This window comes from Sceloporus undulatus, chromosome 1 (assembly GCF_019175285.1).
Source record: "Sceloporus undulatus isolate JIND9_A2432 ecotype Alabama chromosome 1, SceUnd_v1.1, whole genome shotgun sequence".
NCBI classification, from domain to species: Eukaryota; Metazoa; Chordata; class Lepidosauria; order Squamata; family Phrynosomatidae; genus Sceloporus; species Sceloporus undulatus.
The window spans coordinates 84,557,594-84,575,650 of NC_056522.1; the positions used below are offsets into that span (position 1 = coordinate 84,557,594).

General features: G+C 40.8%; 1 protein-coding gene across 1 annotated transcript in view; it reads right to left on the minus strand.

Annotated features, from left to right (window-relative positions):
• The window catches only part of ESR1 (estrogen receptor 1), a 184,142-nt gene that overhangs the window by 62,955 nt on the left and 103,130 nt on the right, over positions 1-18,057 (minus strand). Inside the window, 1 exon segment of the mRNA XM_042448541.1 lies at positions 11,907-12,239. Coding sequence (XP_042304475.1) covers positions 11,907-12,239 — 333 coding nt within the window.

Genomic DNA, 18,057 nt, shown 5'->3' on the forward strand with positions numbered 1-18,057 from the left:
TCTGACACCATAAAAATCAAATCATATGCCTAGAAAAAGTAATTAATAACAGTAACAGACCAGAATTGTGGCTGGTCCTTATTTAATATAATTGCAGAACCCACTAGTATGATGTGATGTGGGCAGAAGTAGATTCCATTTTTGAAACCACACTTTAAAGCAGGGTTGGGCAACGGTCATGCAGTCCCCCACAAAGTCTTTTTTTGGTACTGCCAATTTCTCAGTTCACTCATCAAAAATTTTTTAAAATGGCCAAAATTTGATTTGCCCACCAGTAGAAGTTTCATAGGATCAGCAGGGCAAACACAAATTTAAATTACAGCCAAGCTAGGACTATTCAAATCAATGGAAAAATTAAAACAAAAGAAATATGAAAAAATGCAATGCGAGACAGAAGGAATAGGAAAGAAAAGAAATAAACTGTTTATATGAAAATGGATGGGGAAATGAAACCCCCATTTCCCCTTGTGATATAAATATGTATGAGAAGTGTCTTCAGATTTTTTTTTTTAAGTCAGTAAAACCTTTCATCTGGCACAGGTAAGCAATCCACTAAATGTACCTCAAGGCAGTACATAAATGCACCTCAAGGGAAAAGAAAAGATCTAAGAGAATTCAAGACACAAGGCAATCAATCCAGAGGTAAAGAGAAAAGGCAGCAGTACTGAAAAGACATGGAAAAAGTAATCTCTTTCTCTATATATGTAGATATCGGGGCTCAACAGATGGCCCCAAAGGAGCGGCTTACCACTGCCCTTTCAGTGCCAGATTGGGGCTGTGGCAACTGCACACTGCTCCCCGAGACAGCACTTTGCCAGGTCTAAAAAGAAAGGTAAAATGCTGCTCCTTTTAGAGCCAGTAAAAAGCTGCCCTTGCCGTCACAGTGGCAGCCTTTTGACATTTCTTTGGTGCAGCATGTATAATCACTGCATCAAAGGAGCACCATGATGCCCCTGCCATGTGGTCAGGCACATGGCATGATGCTGGCATCGGGGCGAAGTCAGGGCGTGTGGCATGCAGTCGCCACACACCCCACTCCACCCCAATGTCAGTGTTTCTAGCTGGTCTGTTTTGCCCCATAGATGTATAGATATACATTTAGAGTTTTTTAAAAGGAGAAGAGAAGATTAAGAAAGAAGTATGCATTGAAAGCAAAGGGAGCACCTATATCATGTCATGTTGGCATTAAACTTTGAGTAACTAACTGTGCTATCAGCAAAACATATGTTGATTTGTCAGGTCTTTTGTTCTTATTTTTACAGATCCTAATTTGCTCTTGGAAAGTAAGCATTCTAGAGCAATATAGAAGCTAATAGCTAATAAGATAAGAGGAGAGGAGGGTCTTTTGAATGGTAGTCCTCTGAGGTCATGTTCACATGGGTCAATACCATGTCCTTCCCCTGTCCTCATGGCAAGTATCCTGATAAAGCAGGACCCAACCCCTAGTTCTGGTGTGACCTGTCCAGACAATGTCCAGCCAGTTCAGCACTGAACCCACTGTACGCCAAATTTAAAAGATTTACCTTTTGCCCAGTTATTTTGGAGGCTTCTGGAGCGATGGTGGGCAGCTGTTTACAACATGTCCCACTGTGCCACCTGCCACCACTGCTTTATCTCTGGTCAGAATGAAGTGTCCAGTCATGCGATCAATGCTGGGTGCCTCATCTTTCTCCTTAGAGAGAGTGATCCACAATGGCGGCAGCAGGTCGCACATCAGGGCGTGCATGTGAACAGTCACCCACCATAGCTCTGGAATGCCAGGTAATGGGCAGACTTTGCAGTACCTTTCAGGTACTTCTCCCAGAGTATTCTGACCCATGCAGAAAAAGTCATCAGTAGGAATCAAGCAACTCCCAGCAGTCCTAGCTAGCATAGACAATAGTGAGGAAGGCTTGGAACTGTAGATCAACAACATATGGCAGCCCACATGAAATAATTTATCAAAAAATAGATATTTAAGTAGTACTACTTATTAAGGATGCCTACATGCCTCAAACTGTATAGTGTATCCACCTTGTGAGAGCGGAAGAAAAGGTACAAAGTTCCAGAAAAATCTGAAAATCTAAAGTCGATATTGCCTTCTTCTCCCACCAGCTAAGAACTGAATTGACAACCAGATTACATCTTCTTTGGATCTGTGGGACTGGCCCTTACTATTCTATCATCCCAGTGTGATTTGGGAAGAAGGAATAAAATGCACACTTTTATTCTGATGTTTCCTAATGCCTTATGCCTCTGCTCTGTTCCTCAGCATCAGAGATGGTTCTTGTATACAGCAGTCTGTAGCCATACAAATAAATATGGTTGTCTGTAGAGATTGAGGTGCTGAGCAGACCACCCCTAAAGGGCAGCCTGCAGCCCCCCTTTGTCTTCTCCAGATCGAGGCCACAGAAACTGCACGCTGTGGCCCCAACCTCGCCTTTCTGTCATGCAAAAAGGAGCTGCAAAAAGCAGCTGCTTTTGTGCCATGGAAAGGGAAACATAGCTGCCGGCACTGTGGCTTTTTGGCACTCCTTTGGCACGGCATCATCTGGACACAGCACCAGAGGAGTGCTGTGATGCTTCCCGCCGTGTGGTAGGGTGCAGAGCATCACACCAGCATGGGGGCAGAGTTGGGGGGGGGGGTGTCGTGCAGATGCCACACCCCCACTCCACCCCAATGCAGGCCTTTATTGCTGGTTTGTTGAGGCCGTCACTTATTTAATAGATAACTGTTAATATATGGGGAAAGGCATAGTACAAATTTAGCAGGAGAACTTAATTTTTTAAAACTTCATAAATTATAATAGTTCAATAACATGGATGATTAAATTTCTCAAAATGTTTGAACACATTTTATATACAAATTTAAAATAAATTTTGTTCAATATTTTAGCAGGATACATGGTAACATTTGAATTCTATTAAATTCTTATAAATTGTTAACTATTATTAGCTATTATTATAATGTAATAATAATAATAATATAAATAATAATTCATTACTATTATGTTCTGTTTAAGTGTAAACAGAGAAGTGGTGCTGCATGTGCATTGCAGAAATAATGCAGTTTCACACGGCTTCAATTGCTACGGCTCACAACCATGGAATCCTGGGATATGTAGTTTGTTGTTGCACAAGAGCTCTCTGACAGAGAAGGCTAAATATCTCACAAAACTACAAATCCCATAATTTCATAGCATTGAGCCATGGTAGTTAAAGTGACATAAAACTGTGTTATTTCTTCATAACAAACTGCGTTATTTCTTCACAGATGAAGCATAAAACAAGAAAGGTGATTATAAATTGTACTTTGCCATGGCATCGGCTAGCCAGATAAGATGAAATAAACTTTTCCAATGGACAGTATTTCCCTCCTCCTGCCCTTTGAAATGCAGCGATGCTTATGAAATGCAGTCCACTTCTGACATCTGACTTTGCTCAAGGGAAGAATCACTACTTTTGCTCTGGATATTGTGAGACGTCCAAGCAAAATGCTTTCTCTATGAACTGCAGCTGTTATCTTCTGAGAGTTGCAAATGAATTCTTGATAAAATGATTATAATGATATACAAGTTAGTAGTAATTCTGCATGTGTTAATTGACTATAGTAAAGCCTTTGACTGTATAGACCATGAAAAGCTATGGAATGTTCTCAAAGAAATAGGAATACTGCTACATTTGAACACTATATAGTGTTAACTCTGAACACTAAAGTGAGGATCGTTTAAGCCATTGTATTCGCCATCACTATGCATGGATATGAGAGCTGGGCATTGAAGAAATCCAACAGACACAATTACTTTGAGATGTGGTGCTGGAGGAAAGTGCTGAGAATACCATGGATGGCCAAGAAGACAACAAATGGTTTTTAGAACAGATCAAGCCCAAACATAATGACTCACCTGAAACTATCATATTTTGGCAACATGAGAAGGCAGGCATCATTAGAAAAGACAATAATACTAAGAAAGGTAAAGGACAGTAGAAGGAGAAGGAGACCAAATACCAGATAGTTGGACTCATTGAGAGAGGCCACAGGCCTGAGCCTGTAGGAACTGTGGAGTACAGGGAGTCTTGGAGAGATCTTATCCACAGGCTCACCACGAGTCAAGTTCAACTCAAGGGCAGTTAATAACAGCAGCAAAGTAGTTAGTCTCATCAGCATTTTGTTAGCAGGGCCTAACACATCAGCACAATGGGACTTACTGCCCTTCCTCTGCTATCTGCAGCCTTTTGTGTAGCTTAAGGGTTATTCAAATGGTGAAAATAATCCGAGTAGAATCTGGGTTAAATCTTTGTTGTTCACATGCATTTTTAAGGGAAGGGGGCCTGCCAAAACCCCCACTTAACCAAGGATAATTTATATCGGATTCTGTTCCAAGTTTTTTTAAAAAAAGATTTGGATTCTCAGCTGTGTGAATAGCTGATGTGAATAAATCCAGGATTAAATGGAATAATACTCTGCATGCCTTGAATATGCTTCAAAAACATTCACATCATCGATTCCATCTTTGTTCGACTGCTGACATATATGAACAACCAAATTCACAGAGATACGCATAAATGAAGTTCCATAGTGTAAACAACAAACCCAGAATGCTTGAGTGAGATTATTCACATAGTTCTGCTAAAAACAACAGTGTGTGAATGAACCATTAGTAATAGGTTCTATAAAGTGTTGCAGTGTGGAGGGCAGAGTTGTAAACTTCCAAACATCCCCCAATATACAGTGCACTCTTGCTATCTGTTCCGGATCCCCTCGTGTGTTGGAAACAAGCTGTATACTTGAGTCATTATAGGGTTAATGCCCATTATAGGGTTATTGGAGAGCTACTGAGAATACAGATGACCTTCAGCTGTATATGTATAGCGCTAATCTACTTTTGAGCCTTAATAAGGCTAGCTTTAGTTGTGAGTCTCTCTCTCCCTCTTTTACTCACTCTATTCTAAGCCTTCTTTTCTGTTGTATTATATTTGTGTTTTATATATATATATATATATTTTGTATCATTTGCTATTTGTTATTGTGCTTGCCATTATTACTATGGTTTATTTTGTATCCTTTGTATATATTGGTTTTGTATACTTTTGTTATATACATTGTTTTTTAACCATTTAAACAAATATAGATAAAGCTTATTTATAGTACGCTTTGTTGTTATTTGGTAGCAGAGTATGGTTGCTTAAAAGAATGGCTGCTTAAAGCAATGGTTGTTTGAGACAATGGTACAGATAATAAAAAAAAATACATAACCTGAAGCCCTGTTCTTCTCAATGGGCTCATGCTCCCGCTTGCGCTGCTTGAGCACATGTGCCCATTGAGATAGTCATTACTTGCTGTCCACAGAAGCTCAAACTGTGGATGGAAAGCCTGAGCTTGGCACAGGTGCACTGTATTTTTTTAATCCAGCTGTAGTTTGATACAACAGTAGGTGCCAGCATGAGTGGACATGGGTGTCTTGGCATACATGGCACCAGAATATGTAATGTGAATGGCATGTAGATCCACCCTAGTGGAAAGGCATGGATACGGAGGAGTTTGCTGGAAGAGTGTTGCCATCCTCCCACTCTGCATTTCTGACAGAAACCAAAAGCCAAAAGATGAGTTCTATGAGATCACACAAGATCAGAATTCCCCTTTTATTTCTTGCATATTCCTAAACACTATTTTCCTGCCCTCCCATTCCAGATCATGTCAAGGTGTTGTAAAGTCCATGAAGCATCATCAATCAAATCAACCCCTCTCATCTCTCAAATATCAAAACAAACGTTCCAGTTTAGACACCTTCTCAGATTCCACCAAGGGGCAATTAAGCTTTTGGTTTCCCACAGAACCTCTATGAATTGGGGTTAGCTTGAAGGTATAAGTATCACCCCAAAATGTAACCCATTTGCTGCAATTGTGCTGCCCTCCCCCCCCCCCACATACACACACACACACATATGTACAGTGACTGTTGAAGGACCTACAAAGAACTTCAGGTACAAAACTGTTTGTGCAGAAGATTACATCTCCCACTTCCACATGAACTAATATGAGAAAAGCATAAAACTAGTATGAGAGGGAAACAACTTTGTGTTGGCTTAATATAATTTCTATGCTTTAAAAAAAAAGAATGTTGATGTCCTGAATGGGAAAAAAGAGCTATAGTTATTGTAGGCCACACAGTGTTCCCAGTTTAACAAACAGGATTATAAAGTCAGTTTAGAAAACAATACCTTCAGCAAATCAAAAAGAAAAAGAAAACCAGCTAGTTTGGCAGCACTAAACCAAAAATTAAACTCTGGGTATTTATCTTTTCGCTTCAGGAAACTATGAAATAACTGCAGTACTGTGAATCATCTTGAAACTTCAAAGTCTGCATGCCCACTGTACCGTTTTCAGATCATTAAACTATACAGCTACTGTACTGGAAGTAAATAATTAGCCAAGCCCTTAAAGAGTAATGCCAACACACTTCATCTTTTAATAAAAAAATTCTCAATGCTACGTTCCTTATGTTATGTTACATTCCTATTAGTTATGTAACCTGAACGTTTAACCACAACTGCTAGTTAACTAACCATCATATTAAGCTTGTTGGCTTGCCTTCCACAATAAGATGGTATTTTGTAAAGGTAATTACATGCTCAAGCCGCGGGGCGGAAGGGGCGGCATGTCCCATTCAATTGAAAGGGTGCGCACGCTGGTTGTGCCCCATGTGCCGCCATGCACGAGCCCCATTGTTTACAATGGGGCTTGAGCATAGGCGGAATTTGCCTTACGTGGCGGGATCCGGAACGGATCCCCGCGTAAGGCGAGGACCCACTGTACTTAGGAATTGCTGGAGTAATGGATCTAGCATAAAGGATCTTTCTGCTCTATAGCTTACCATTGATTTAAGGGATGTGAACTATCTCTTTGAATTGGATCCAGTTATATATGTTCACAAACAGTGTTTTGTTCCTATGGAAGTTTGTGAGGGAAGGGAGCCATTTTCCACAGTTTCTTCATTGTTTTCTTCTTGTCCCACACTATTCTAAAAATTCCACATTTTCCAGAGCACATATAGTACAGGGAACATCTCATCTCCTCTATCTTCCTTTACTGAAAGTCTCTGCTCTAATAAAGAGGTTTGGTAGCCCTATGATAAATCATGAGACCAGACACAAGTCTTTGGTAGAGTAGGGTCACTTTGTTTTAACTGTTCAAATAATTTAACTTGTGAATGACAAAGGGTTTTTTTTCCCTAAGATAGAAGTCACCCATAGATCTCCTTCTAAGCAAATCCTACCAAGATTCCAGAGCAACCCAGCTGCATTGGATTACAGACTAGCTGGTCTTCAGCGATGGTCCTCCTTAGAAATCCCTCTCTCATCACACTCCATAGCTTAAAGTGAGGGTATACCCTATGCCAACTCCTGGATATGGATCCCATATCCAAAATGTGAGATTATGGAGACCTTCACCAAAAATGGTATCTACAGGTACTCACTGAAATCTACACTTTCTTCCCATAATAACTGCCAAGTGACCTGTTCGTTAAACAGCACTACCAATATATCCCTGAAATGCAGTGTAGGTTAAGGGGGGGGGGGGGGACTTTGAAAGAGGAGAAAATTCTACATGACCCAGATGTGACCAACTGAAACCTACTCTGGATCAATGTTTGGGTGAGAGGGCTGAGTTTTGGCATCCCAAGAGGGAGTGATGGAGTGGTCAGAGCTTATAAACCCTGCCTCCTTCCTCATCTTCCACATCACAACCCTACTGTGCCCTGACACATTTGCTGACTTTCTGGCCTCTGTGTCTGAAGTGGACAGCAAATATAACCCCTACCCACCTGTGCTGCATGGATAAAGCTAAAGGTAGTCCCTTGGCATGAATGTCTAGTCGTAATCAACTGCAGGGGGCAGTGTTCATCTCCATTTCTAAGCTGAAAAGCCAGCATTGTCCAAGGACTGCTCTGGTGGTCATGTGGCCAGCATGACTACACTGAACGCTATTACCTACCCACTTAAGTGGTACCTATTTATCTACTTGTATTTGCATGCTTTCGAATTGTTAGGTTGGCAGAAGCTGGGACTAGTGATGGGAGCTCACCCCATCACGCAGCACTCATGCCTTGTACTGCCAACCTTCTGATCTTCCGATCATCAGAACTGGCATCTTAACCACTATTCTGTAAGCAAAGAACGTTTGGATACAGCCCTTTTTAATTATTACTAATACACTACTATGAATATATATTCAAAATGAAAGCAGTATAGTATTAATACTCATTCACCTCTTGCACTGGATGTTTTTATTCCTTATTATTTGTCTAACTCTGTGCATCTTAACCTATGTAGTACAATTTCTGGGAGCCACACTTCCTGGGAGAAAAAACAGTCAGCTTTTTGCCTTTTTAAATATTTCAAGATTTGATTGCATCTTGAATTAGTGCATTCCTGTACAGTAATTTTCACCTTTTTAAAAAAAAAACTAAAAGGGGAATTTCAGTTTCAACCAGTTGGTAGTCTGCATTTCTATTCCAGCCAGCAATACATTATTTCTAGTGCATGCTTTCCATGTGATAAGCATGCAATATTAAATTGGCCTATGAAACCTGTAGGAACAATCATATGGATATGAACAAAACTAAAAGATCTTCATATATTTAGGTACATTGCCTATTTATGCTTGACCTGAAGATTTAAAAAACAAAGCAGTATGCTATTTTGCATTTGATGTAGGAAAGTGTTAAAATGGGATTATAGGTAAACATTAAGAAAACAAAAATAATGTCTACTGATGATTTATATAACTTTAAAATGGATAATGAAGACATCAAAATAGTTAAAGATTTTATATACCTCAGCCCAGACATTAATAAAAATGGAGACTGCAGTCAAGAAAGCAGAACACTAGCACTTGCAAAGGCAGCTTTGAAATAACTAGATAAGATCCCCAAGTGTAAAGACAGGTATCTTTAGTATCAATAGATAGCAAAATTAGAATCATTCATGCCACAGCATTTCCAGATTCTATGTTTGTGTGTGAAAGTTGTACTGTCTAGAAAGCTAACAAAACAAAAATCAGCACAGGGGCTGTGCACACTGACCATAAAGCCAGCCTGGGGGCAGAGTTGGGGCATGGCATCCACATGACACATGCCCTGACTCTGCCCCCCAGGATATAGTGATGCTGTGCGCTGATCCACACGGGATGCAGCATCACAGCACTCCTATGCCACTGCATCCACACAATGCAGCACCAAAGGAGCACCTTAAAGCCATGGTGCCACGGCTAGTGCACCCTTTCCAGGGTGCAAAAAGGAGCCACTTTTTGTGCCCCTTATGGGCGGTCTTCACAGTCTCACAATTCAAATATTATGTTGGAGGAGAGTTCTGTGGATACCACAGCCTGCCAAAAAGACAAATGAATGGTTCCTAGAGCAAATCAGACCTAAACTCTTCCTAGAAGCCAAGATCACTAAACCGAAGCTGTCATTCTTTTGATACATCATGAGACAGCATGACTCACTGGAAAAGACAATAACACTTGGAAAAGTGAAAGAGTAGGAAAAGAGGAAAACTGCATAGATGGATAAACTCAATCGAGAAGCCATATCCCTGAGTGTTTGAGATCTGATGGCAGGGGTTTTTAGAGGTTTCTTATTCACAGGGTTGCAATAAGTTGAAAACAACTTGACAGCAGATAGTAACAACAGTTTTATGTTATCTCATTCCATTCTATGCCTATTTGGGAAGTTGGGCCTTCCATATGTTGTTGAACTTCAGCTCAACTCATGCCACATCACAGAATAGACTGGCTAGTGGAAATTGATGCCCACAAATATCTGGAATATCACCCGTTATCTTCTCCATTTTATTTGGGACCTTCTGGTTAGTCAGCTGTATGGAGGTCAAATAGAGCATGGTATTTATTACTGGTTGAATATCCCTTATCCAGAACTGTGAAAACTAAAATACTCCAAAATTTAAAATTGTCCACATGGGTGGCTGAGATAGTGACACCTTTGTTTTATGATGGTTCAGTTTACAGAAACTTTGTATTATGCACAAAATTATTAAAATATTATGTATAGAATTAACGTTGGGCTATGTGTATTAGATGAATACAAAACAAATGAATTTCATTTTTAGACTTGGGTCCCATCTTCAAGATAACTCATTATGTTTATGTAAATATTCCAAAATCCAAGAAAAAAAAATCCAAATTCCAAAACAATTCAGGCCCCAAATATTTTGGATAATGGAGACTCAATCACTATTCACTTTGCCTTTCCTGCTTACACTCTCCATAGTAATACAATAGTGTTAGAATTTAAAGACATAGCATTGCTAGTCTGAAAAATCAGTATGCAAAGGAATCTTGCAGCACCTTTGAGACTAGCTGAAAGAAAGAAGCTGATAGCATGAGCTTTCGCAGACTTGAGCCTACTTCTATGCATCTGGGGATGTAGCCTCAAATCTACGAAAGCTCATGTTTTTATGCAGATTCTTTCCTTCAGTTAGTCTCAAAGGTGCTACAAGATCCCTTTGCACACAGAAATACCAGAAAAACAAGTTTCTGTCAGTACATGTAATAATGCAATTGTGTGGGCAGAAGGCAGGAGAGTATAAATAATAATTTCCTCCATGTGAATTCCACTCACATTTGGCTGACTGCCTTATCAGCACTAAGCCTTGAGGTGCACAATCAGGTGTGGTTTCAGGCCAGGTTACAGCACAGAAAAGGCATTAGTTGTTCTAATCAATTACCTATTCTGTGAAAAAGACGGGGGGGGGGGGGGTGCTACCCTATTCATCTTCCTAGATCTCTCAGTGGCTTTTGATACCATTCAGCATAGTTATCTTACTGGAACAGCTCTGTGGAATGGGAGTAGAAAGCACTGTTCTGCAGTGATTCAATTCCTATTTTGGGGGCTAGTTTCAGAGAGTAGCATTGGGGGATTTCTGTTCAGTCCCATGTCTATTAATCTGTGGGATGCCACCAGACTCCATCTTATCCTCCATGCTGTTCAACTTCTATATGAAGCCATGGGGAAGGTCATAAGAAGGTTTAGACTGTGGTGCCATCTATATGCTGATGACACTTGGTTCTGTTGCTCCTTGTTATCGGAGTCAACTGTGCAGTTGCTGAACATGCCTGGAACTTGTAATGGGCTTACTGAGAGGGAAAAAAACATGAAAATGAATTCTGATAAGATGGAGGCTGTTTGGACTGATGGTTCTTGGGTCCAGGAATTGGATAAACTGCCTTTCCTGGATGGAGTTGCACTCCTGCTGAAGGAACAGGTACATAGATCCCTCCTTGTCACTGGGGGCCCAAATGGACTCTGTGGCATCGAGTGCTTGGCACCAGATTTGACTGGTGCATCGGTTATGGCTGTTCCTGGACAGATAACTTAGCCACAGTAGTCCGTGAACTGGTAACCTCATGGTTAGACTACTGAAATGTGGTCTATGTGGTGCTGTCCTTGGAAACTGTAGGTAATGTAAAATTCAGTAGCTCAACTGCTGACTGGAGTACCATATGAAGAGCATTTAATGACAGTCTTAAAAGATTTGCACTGGCTGCCAATAAATTTCCACTCTGAGTTCAAGGTGCTTGTGATAACATTTAAAACTCTAAATGACTTGATACTTGTGGAAATGCATCTCCCCATATGGGCCTCCCTCCATGTCCCACTAGTGAGATCAATACACTGTGCTAGGACATGGAAGAAGACTTTCTCAACATTGGCACCCCAATTATGCAATGTCCTCCCCTCAGAGGCTTGGGTATATGTAGCTTATTGATTTACATTGTGCAATTTTTTTAATGCTTTTTGTAAATCAGCCTGATATCTTTGATAACTTTGATATCGGGCAGGGTATAAATATTTCAATCAATCAATATGGACAGCTCATCAGAAAGGCTCTACTACTATTCTTACCTGGAACTCTTTTTGCCCAGTTGATCATGTGCACCAGTTCTCTGTCAGCAAGGTTGGTTAGCAGTGTCATCACAGAAGCTTCATTGAAAGGCCTGCTAGGATCATATTCTGAGTAGACAACAGGTGGCTCTGCCTCTAGTAAAGCACTGACCATCTGATCTGCAGTCAGAGACAAGGCTGGACTGTTCTTTTTGCTATGTTTGATCATCAGGGGACTCGGCCAAAGAGCAGTGCTCCTTGCCTCAGTTAAAGCTCCTGCATTTCTGCTGTCATTTTCCTCTCTTTGACGTTTGTGTTTCAGCATACGGCCCCCTCTGCGGTCTTTCCGAATTCCTGGAAGGAGATAAGGAGATAAGAACATGATTAACACATTTTTGAATCATCTTCTAATGCAATTCCCCTGGAAAAGTAAGAATGGGAAATAATGCAATACTTATTTAATTCAGTTCACTGCTCTGAGGCAATAGATATCAGATATGAAACTGCACCCACTCCACAGCATTGTCTCCAGCTTACAGAATAATCAGCATCTTAATTATAGTATGCTACAAACAGAATAATCAGCATCTGGATCACAGCATGTTACAGAGATCACATATAAAAGAAATGGCATTTGCTCAAGTGCCAAGGATAAACTGCAACACCGCATTCATTGCAGTGCTGCAAGGGATGGTGAGAATCATGTCTTGGTTCATTCGGTGCCTTATAGGAACAAAACATCTTCAACAAGGCCTGAATACATTTTGTTCCTGTTATGTCTGAATGGAATGTCAGTTCAGTAGCAACTAATTATTAATAAAATCTGATTCACATAGACCTATTTCTGGTTTGTTCTGTCAAAAGCCTTTCCTACCTACAGAATACTAAAATGATTTTTACAGATAAATGTATTGCAGCAATTGAACCTCCTTTTTAACGAATCACTACTTTGCAGTATTTGACACAAAAACGTATCCTTGGATCTGGAAACAAACATAAATTTGGCTGAGTAACAAGACTTTCTGTGAAGGTAACAACGCTTCAGGCATAATTCTCAGCAGGTATCAAAGGATATTTAAAAAAGTATTTGCCAGTGCATTGTAGTAAAGAACACCAAGAACTCAAGAAGGTCATGCTTTCATCTGACAAACTAGCACAGTTTAAAGGTTCATTATGAGCAATCATTTCTCCCTTTAAGAGACACTGATGGACAATCTCCATTTGTAACTTAAAGACAATATCAAAAATAAAACCAAACAATAAAATAATACCCTGTTGCTAGAGGCTCCCTGAAGCCCCCCCCCCCCCGAAACTTCAGGCATGGGATTCCCAACTCAACTCAGGCCCTGTCCAGATGGGCCATTTTGTACGCCTCGGGGCATCTCTTTTAGATGCCCGCAACCCTAGTATGTACGGAGTACGTACAAAATGGCAGCGCCCTGTTTGCGCAGGTGCTGCCATTTTGACGTAACAGCTGCATCACGTCCAAATGGTGTGGCACGGCTGTTACGTCTTGACACCATTGAAGGGCGCTTGTAGCGCCCTTTCAGCGCCGCCAGAAGGAGCTCCATTTTGGAGCTCCTTCTGCCGCGTGTATCACTGGCACAGCCTTTAAACAGATGTGCCAGCAATACAGAGAGAAGGGCCCGAGTGGCCCCTTTCTCTCTCTCCCCACCACTGTTGGGGTGTCCTTGGGGCATGAAGCCCCAAGGACACTCCTTTCCAGGCTGCGGGGAAGCGGCCGTTTGCCACTTCCCCAACACCAGGAAAAGCAGCAGATTGGGGCCTCTGGGGCTGCCGCTGTGGCAGCTCAGGCCCTGATCCATCAGGGAAAGGGGCGGTCTGTACACCGCCTCAGTGACTATTCAGCAAATTGCTCCAGGAGATTTGATTTCTAACCAGCCTAGATATATGACTGAATGTCTTTCTGCTGGAACACACTATAGACATTATCACACAAGGTTTTTAAAGCACAATTAAAGTTGGAGAATAGTATTTTTGAAAATACTTATTGCAAGTCATTGTCTCTGTTTTATTGGTGCTGTGTCTGTGAAACATTCAGGGAAGCATTCTCAGGCATTGTGTGATTGTTATCTAACTTTTATTTGATATTAGCTTGATACGGGATATTTGATGTTTTTAATTGGTTGCTTGCTTATTTTATCTAATGTATCTTGTATTATTATCTATTGTTTTATATGGTATTTTGTTATTATCCTGTAGAATGTACGCCATTGGCAGGTTTCATTTTTATCGATTTTTTTATTGTAGCATCTGTTTGTGCTAAAACATTAATGCCCTCTTGCACTTCCTTGTGAAAGAGGTGGGGACTGGGGGGGCACACACACAAAATGCCTACCTAAGGCAAAGTAAAGGTTGGGGAGGAGGATGGAGTGGGATCCTTCCTTTGTCTTACTTCCCTGACTGGTTCTGGAGACCATGACAGAGAAAGCAGGCCATTGGGGTCCCTGTGGTAGGAGAGGACAGCCCAACTACAGCAGCCTAGGTCCTGATTCCAATCCCCAGCTTCCCTTCTGCTTCTTGTCCACTTCTGTCTCAGGCTCCGTGCCATGGCATGGCATACTGTGCCCTCTGGTTGGAGGTTAGAAAGGCATTTTTGTGTGTGCATGTGCACCTGCATGCACCATGTGTGCACACCCCAAACACACTGAAGAGTTCTCAGAGTAGCCAATGGAGGCTCTACTTTTTGACCAGCTGGTTTTTGTCAGCACTGCAGTTCCTTAACCCTTCACATAAGTGGAATCTTCCTTTAAAAGAGCACTGAAGTTTTGTACCTGAATCACAGTGTGACATAAGCAGGAAAGGAGGTCAATAATGGATTTTCTTAAAGTAAAAAGAATTTCTTTTTAATTGATCTCCACTGCAACAACAACAGAACCCAATGATATCATGTGGTGGGCCAAACAGAGAATGCTATTATACAAACACACATCTGTTTTAATGGACTAATGTGATAAGCTACCATAAAACAATATTGACTTTGAACCTGGAATATCTGTCCCAGTTAAATAGAGCTGTGAAGAAACCATTCTGTTGGAGAATTAGGTGTGAGAAGCAATTTTCTATAACATTAAGAGCTCAATTCTTCACATATTTATTCAGAATTACATTCTATTTTGTTAGTCCCTGTTAAGTATGGACAGACCTGCAACCTGTTTTTTTCTAAATGTGTCCTGGTCTTTTTTTCAGTCAATGGTAGAAGATGACTGCTATGTTACATCTAACATGGTGGATCCCAAAATAGTTGGTAAAACTGATTTGTAGAAAAAGTTCCCTAACCAAACATTTTTTTAAAAAGGAAAAGAAAGCAGTAAAACATATTGAAGGCAGATGGCTCCCATATGTGTTAGTCAGTTCTGGGTGTCACATAAAAGCATGGAAGCAAATGCCTAAATATCTGAAGTTTGTAGAATAATGTGTTAAAAGAAGTTGAGACTCCCAGCGAAGAGAGGTCTAAAATCTAAACCACCAACAGTATCCTATTATGCCAATATATGTCAATAATGAGTTTTCCAACCTTTAGTCTTAGGCATTCTACTGAGACAGCTCTCACTAAGATTTCGAATGACCTTTTACAGGCCAAGGCTAATGGCCTTTACTCTATTCTCATCCTTCTTGATTTGTCTGCAGCCTTTGACACTGTTGATCACTGTCTCCTAATTGACATACTCTCTGACCTTGGGTTCTCAGACTCTGTTCTCAACTGGTTTAGATCTTATTTGTCAGACAGATCTTTTGTAGTGGTTGCAGGTGGTCAGACTTCTTCTCCTGTTCCCTTATCTGTTGGAGTTCCCCAGGGCTTGTTCTGGATCCCCTTCTGTTTTCTCTCTACACACTGTCCTTAGGAAAACTTCATTAGCTCTTTTGGTTTTTCCTACCATCTGTATGCCGATGACACCCAGCTGTATCTTCTGCCCCTGACCTTTCTCCAAGGCTTGAACAGCAAGTCTCGTCCTGCCCCACAGCTGTCTCACAGTGGATGCGCCATCGGCGTTTGAAGCTCACCCTGTCCAAGACGGAGCTTCTTGTCTTTCCTCCTAAGCCACCCTTCAACACTCCTTTTCTGTCTCTGTGGACAACATTTCCATTCAACCAGTCAGCAAGCCTGCAGTCTTGGTTTTATCTTTGACTGTTGTGTATCCCTCAGATCCAGACCACAGCCAGGTTGTAGATTCTTTTTGTACAATATTGCCAAAATCCGACCATATCTCTCCGCCTCTACTGCCAAAATCCTGGTCCATGCCCTAGTGGTCTCACGACTGGATTACTTGTAACGTCCTCCTGGCTGGGCTTCCTCTTTCTCACCTCCGTCCTTTAATCTCTGTTCAGCATTCAGCTGCACGCATTATCACTTCCACCCACCGCTCTGACCATATCTTCCTGTGTTGGCATCCCTTCACTGGCTCCCTCTCCCCTTCCGCATTCAGTATAAGCTCCTGCTGTCGACATTTAAAGCCCTCCATGGACTGGCCCCTCCTTACTTATCAGCCTCTTTCTCCTCACCTTCCACCCAGGGCCCTCCGTTCTGGTAGTCAAGGGTTCCTGCCCAGCCCAGGATTTCCTCGCCCCATCCCGGATTCGCCCCTTTTCCCTTGCTGCCCCTCACTCCTGGAACCTTCTTCCCCCACAAGCAAGAGCTTCACTTCTTTAACCAGCTTCAAAATGGGTTGAAAACCATCCTGTTCGAGAAAGCCTTCCAGGCATTGCATAATTGTCGCTTACTATTTGATGTTCTTTTGATTCTGTTTATCAAACCATTTCCTGTATTGCTATGTACTGTATATGCATTATCCTACTTGAGAGTATGTATTTTCCCTGGATGAAGATTAACCTTCCATTATGAAGCCAAGCCTCCCTCCCAGTCCATCTGCCTTGGTCCAGGCCTCGGAGGTAGAGAGGAACTGCTGGACCTCTTACCCTTTCCCGCCACCACTTCCCTTCTCCTTCTGTGTCATGTTTTTTAGATTGTAGCCCGAGGGCAGGGAACCGTCTAACAAAAGATTGCATGTACAGCGCTGTGTAAATTTACAGCGCTTCATAAATAAAGGTATAATAATTACTAAATAATACTTTGGTGTGACTAAAAAGAAAATCAGTGAAAGAGCCAACATTTGATAACAAATTTAACATTCAGGCTACACTCATGGGAAACAATTGCCACATAAAAGAAAGGTGTGGGTGTATACCTCTGTTTAGGCTTAGATTCAATTCAGTACAAACTGCCCTGTTTGACTGCTTCATAAGACAATAAATCTTGACTTGGTTCAAGCTTACATTTAACAATGAGGCCAGAGCTTTGTCATGCTGCCTCCAGTTATGCCTCCCTTGAAAATATATTACATCCAATAAGGCTGGAAAGAACTATTGATTATGATGAGTATTATCTATGTATTGATAAATGAATGTTTATTTTAAATAACAAAAGAAAGGTGAATTCTAAAAGATGAACTTATTCAAATTGTCAGCGTCTCAACTTTTTTGATAAATCTTTCCACATAAAGAGGGTCTATAAATTTATTCTTACCATCAGACTTATTTTAACTTTCAAAATGAATTCTAAAGACAATGCGCTTGAAAAAAAAAGCTGCTGTCCCCATTACTCATAAATTTACTGCAGTTTTTCCTACCACAAAAGTTTCCTATCATTAGAAGAAATAACCCTGTTTTGGCAAAACTTCATAACCAAACTAGTAAAATACTGGGGACACTTCAGTCACAGAGTTTACAATATCATTAATGTGATATTCAGTTCATCCATGAAAACAGCAGGAGTAAACGTATGAATGAAGGAGAAGGATTTTCACATAGTTATGTACCTTGTAAACTTACCACATCCTGTACTGTAGCAAACGTATGAACAAACGAGAAGGATTTTCACATACTTTTGTGCCTTGTAAATTCACCCCATCCTGTACTGTAGCAATTACTAATTTAATGACTTTAGTCTGAAAAACCTTGAGATCATTTGAACATTAAATACAGATGTGAATGTCCGACTTATTCACAATTTTAAGAATTTCTATCCTATCTTCCTTTAAAGCTCAAAACAGCTAAAATCTAACATTTTAGAGATTTGCCATGTCTGTTCTATAGAATATGAATCACATGTGTGGTGCCTCAAAATTCAATCCAAATAGTTTTCTTTTAGAAA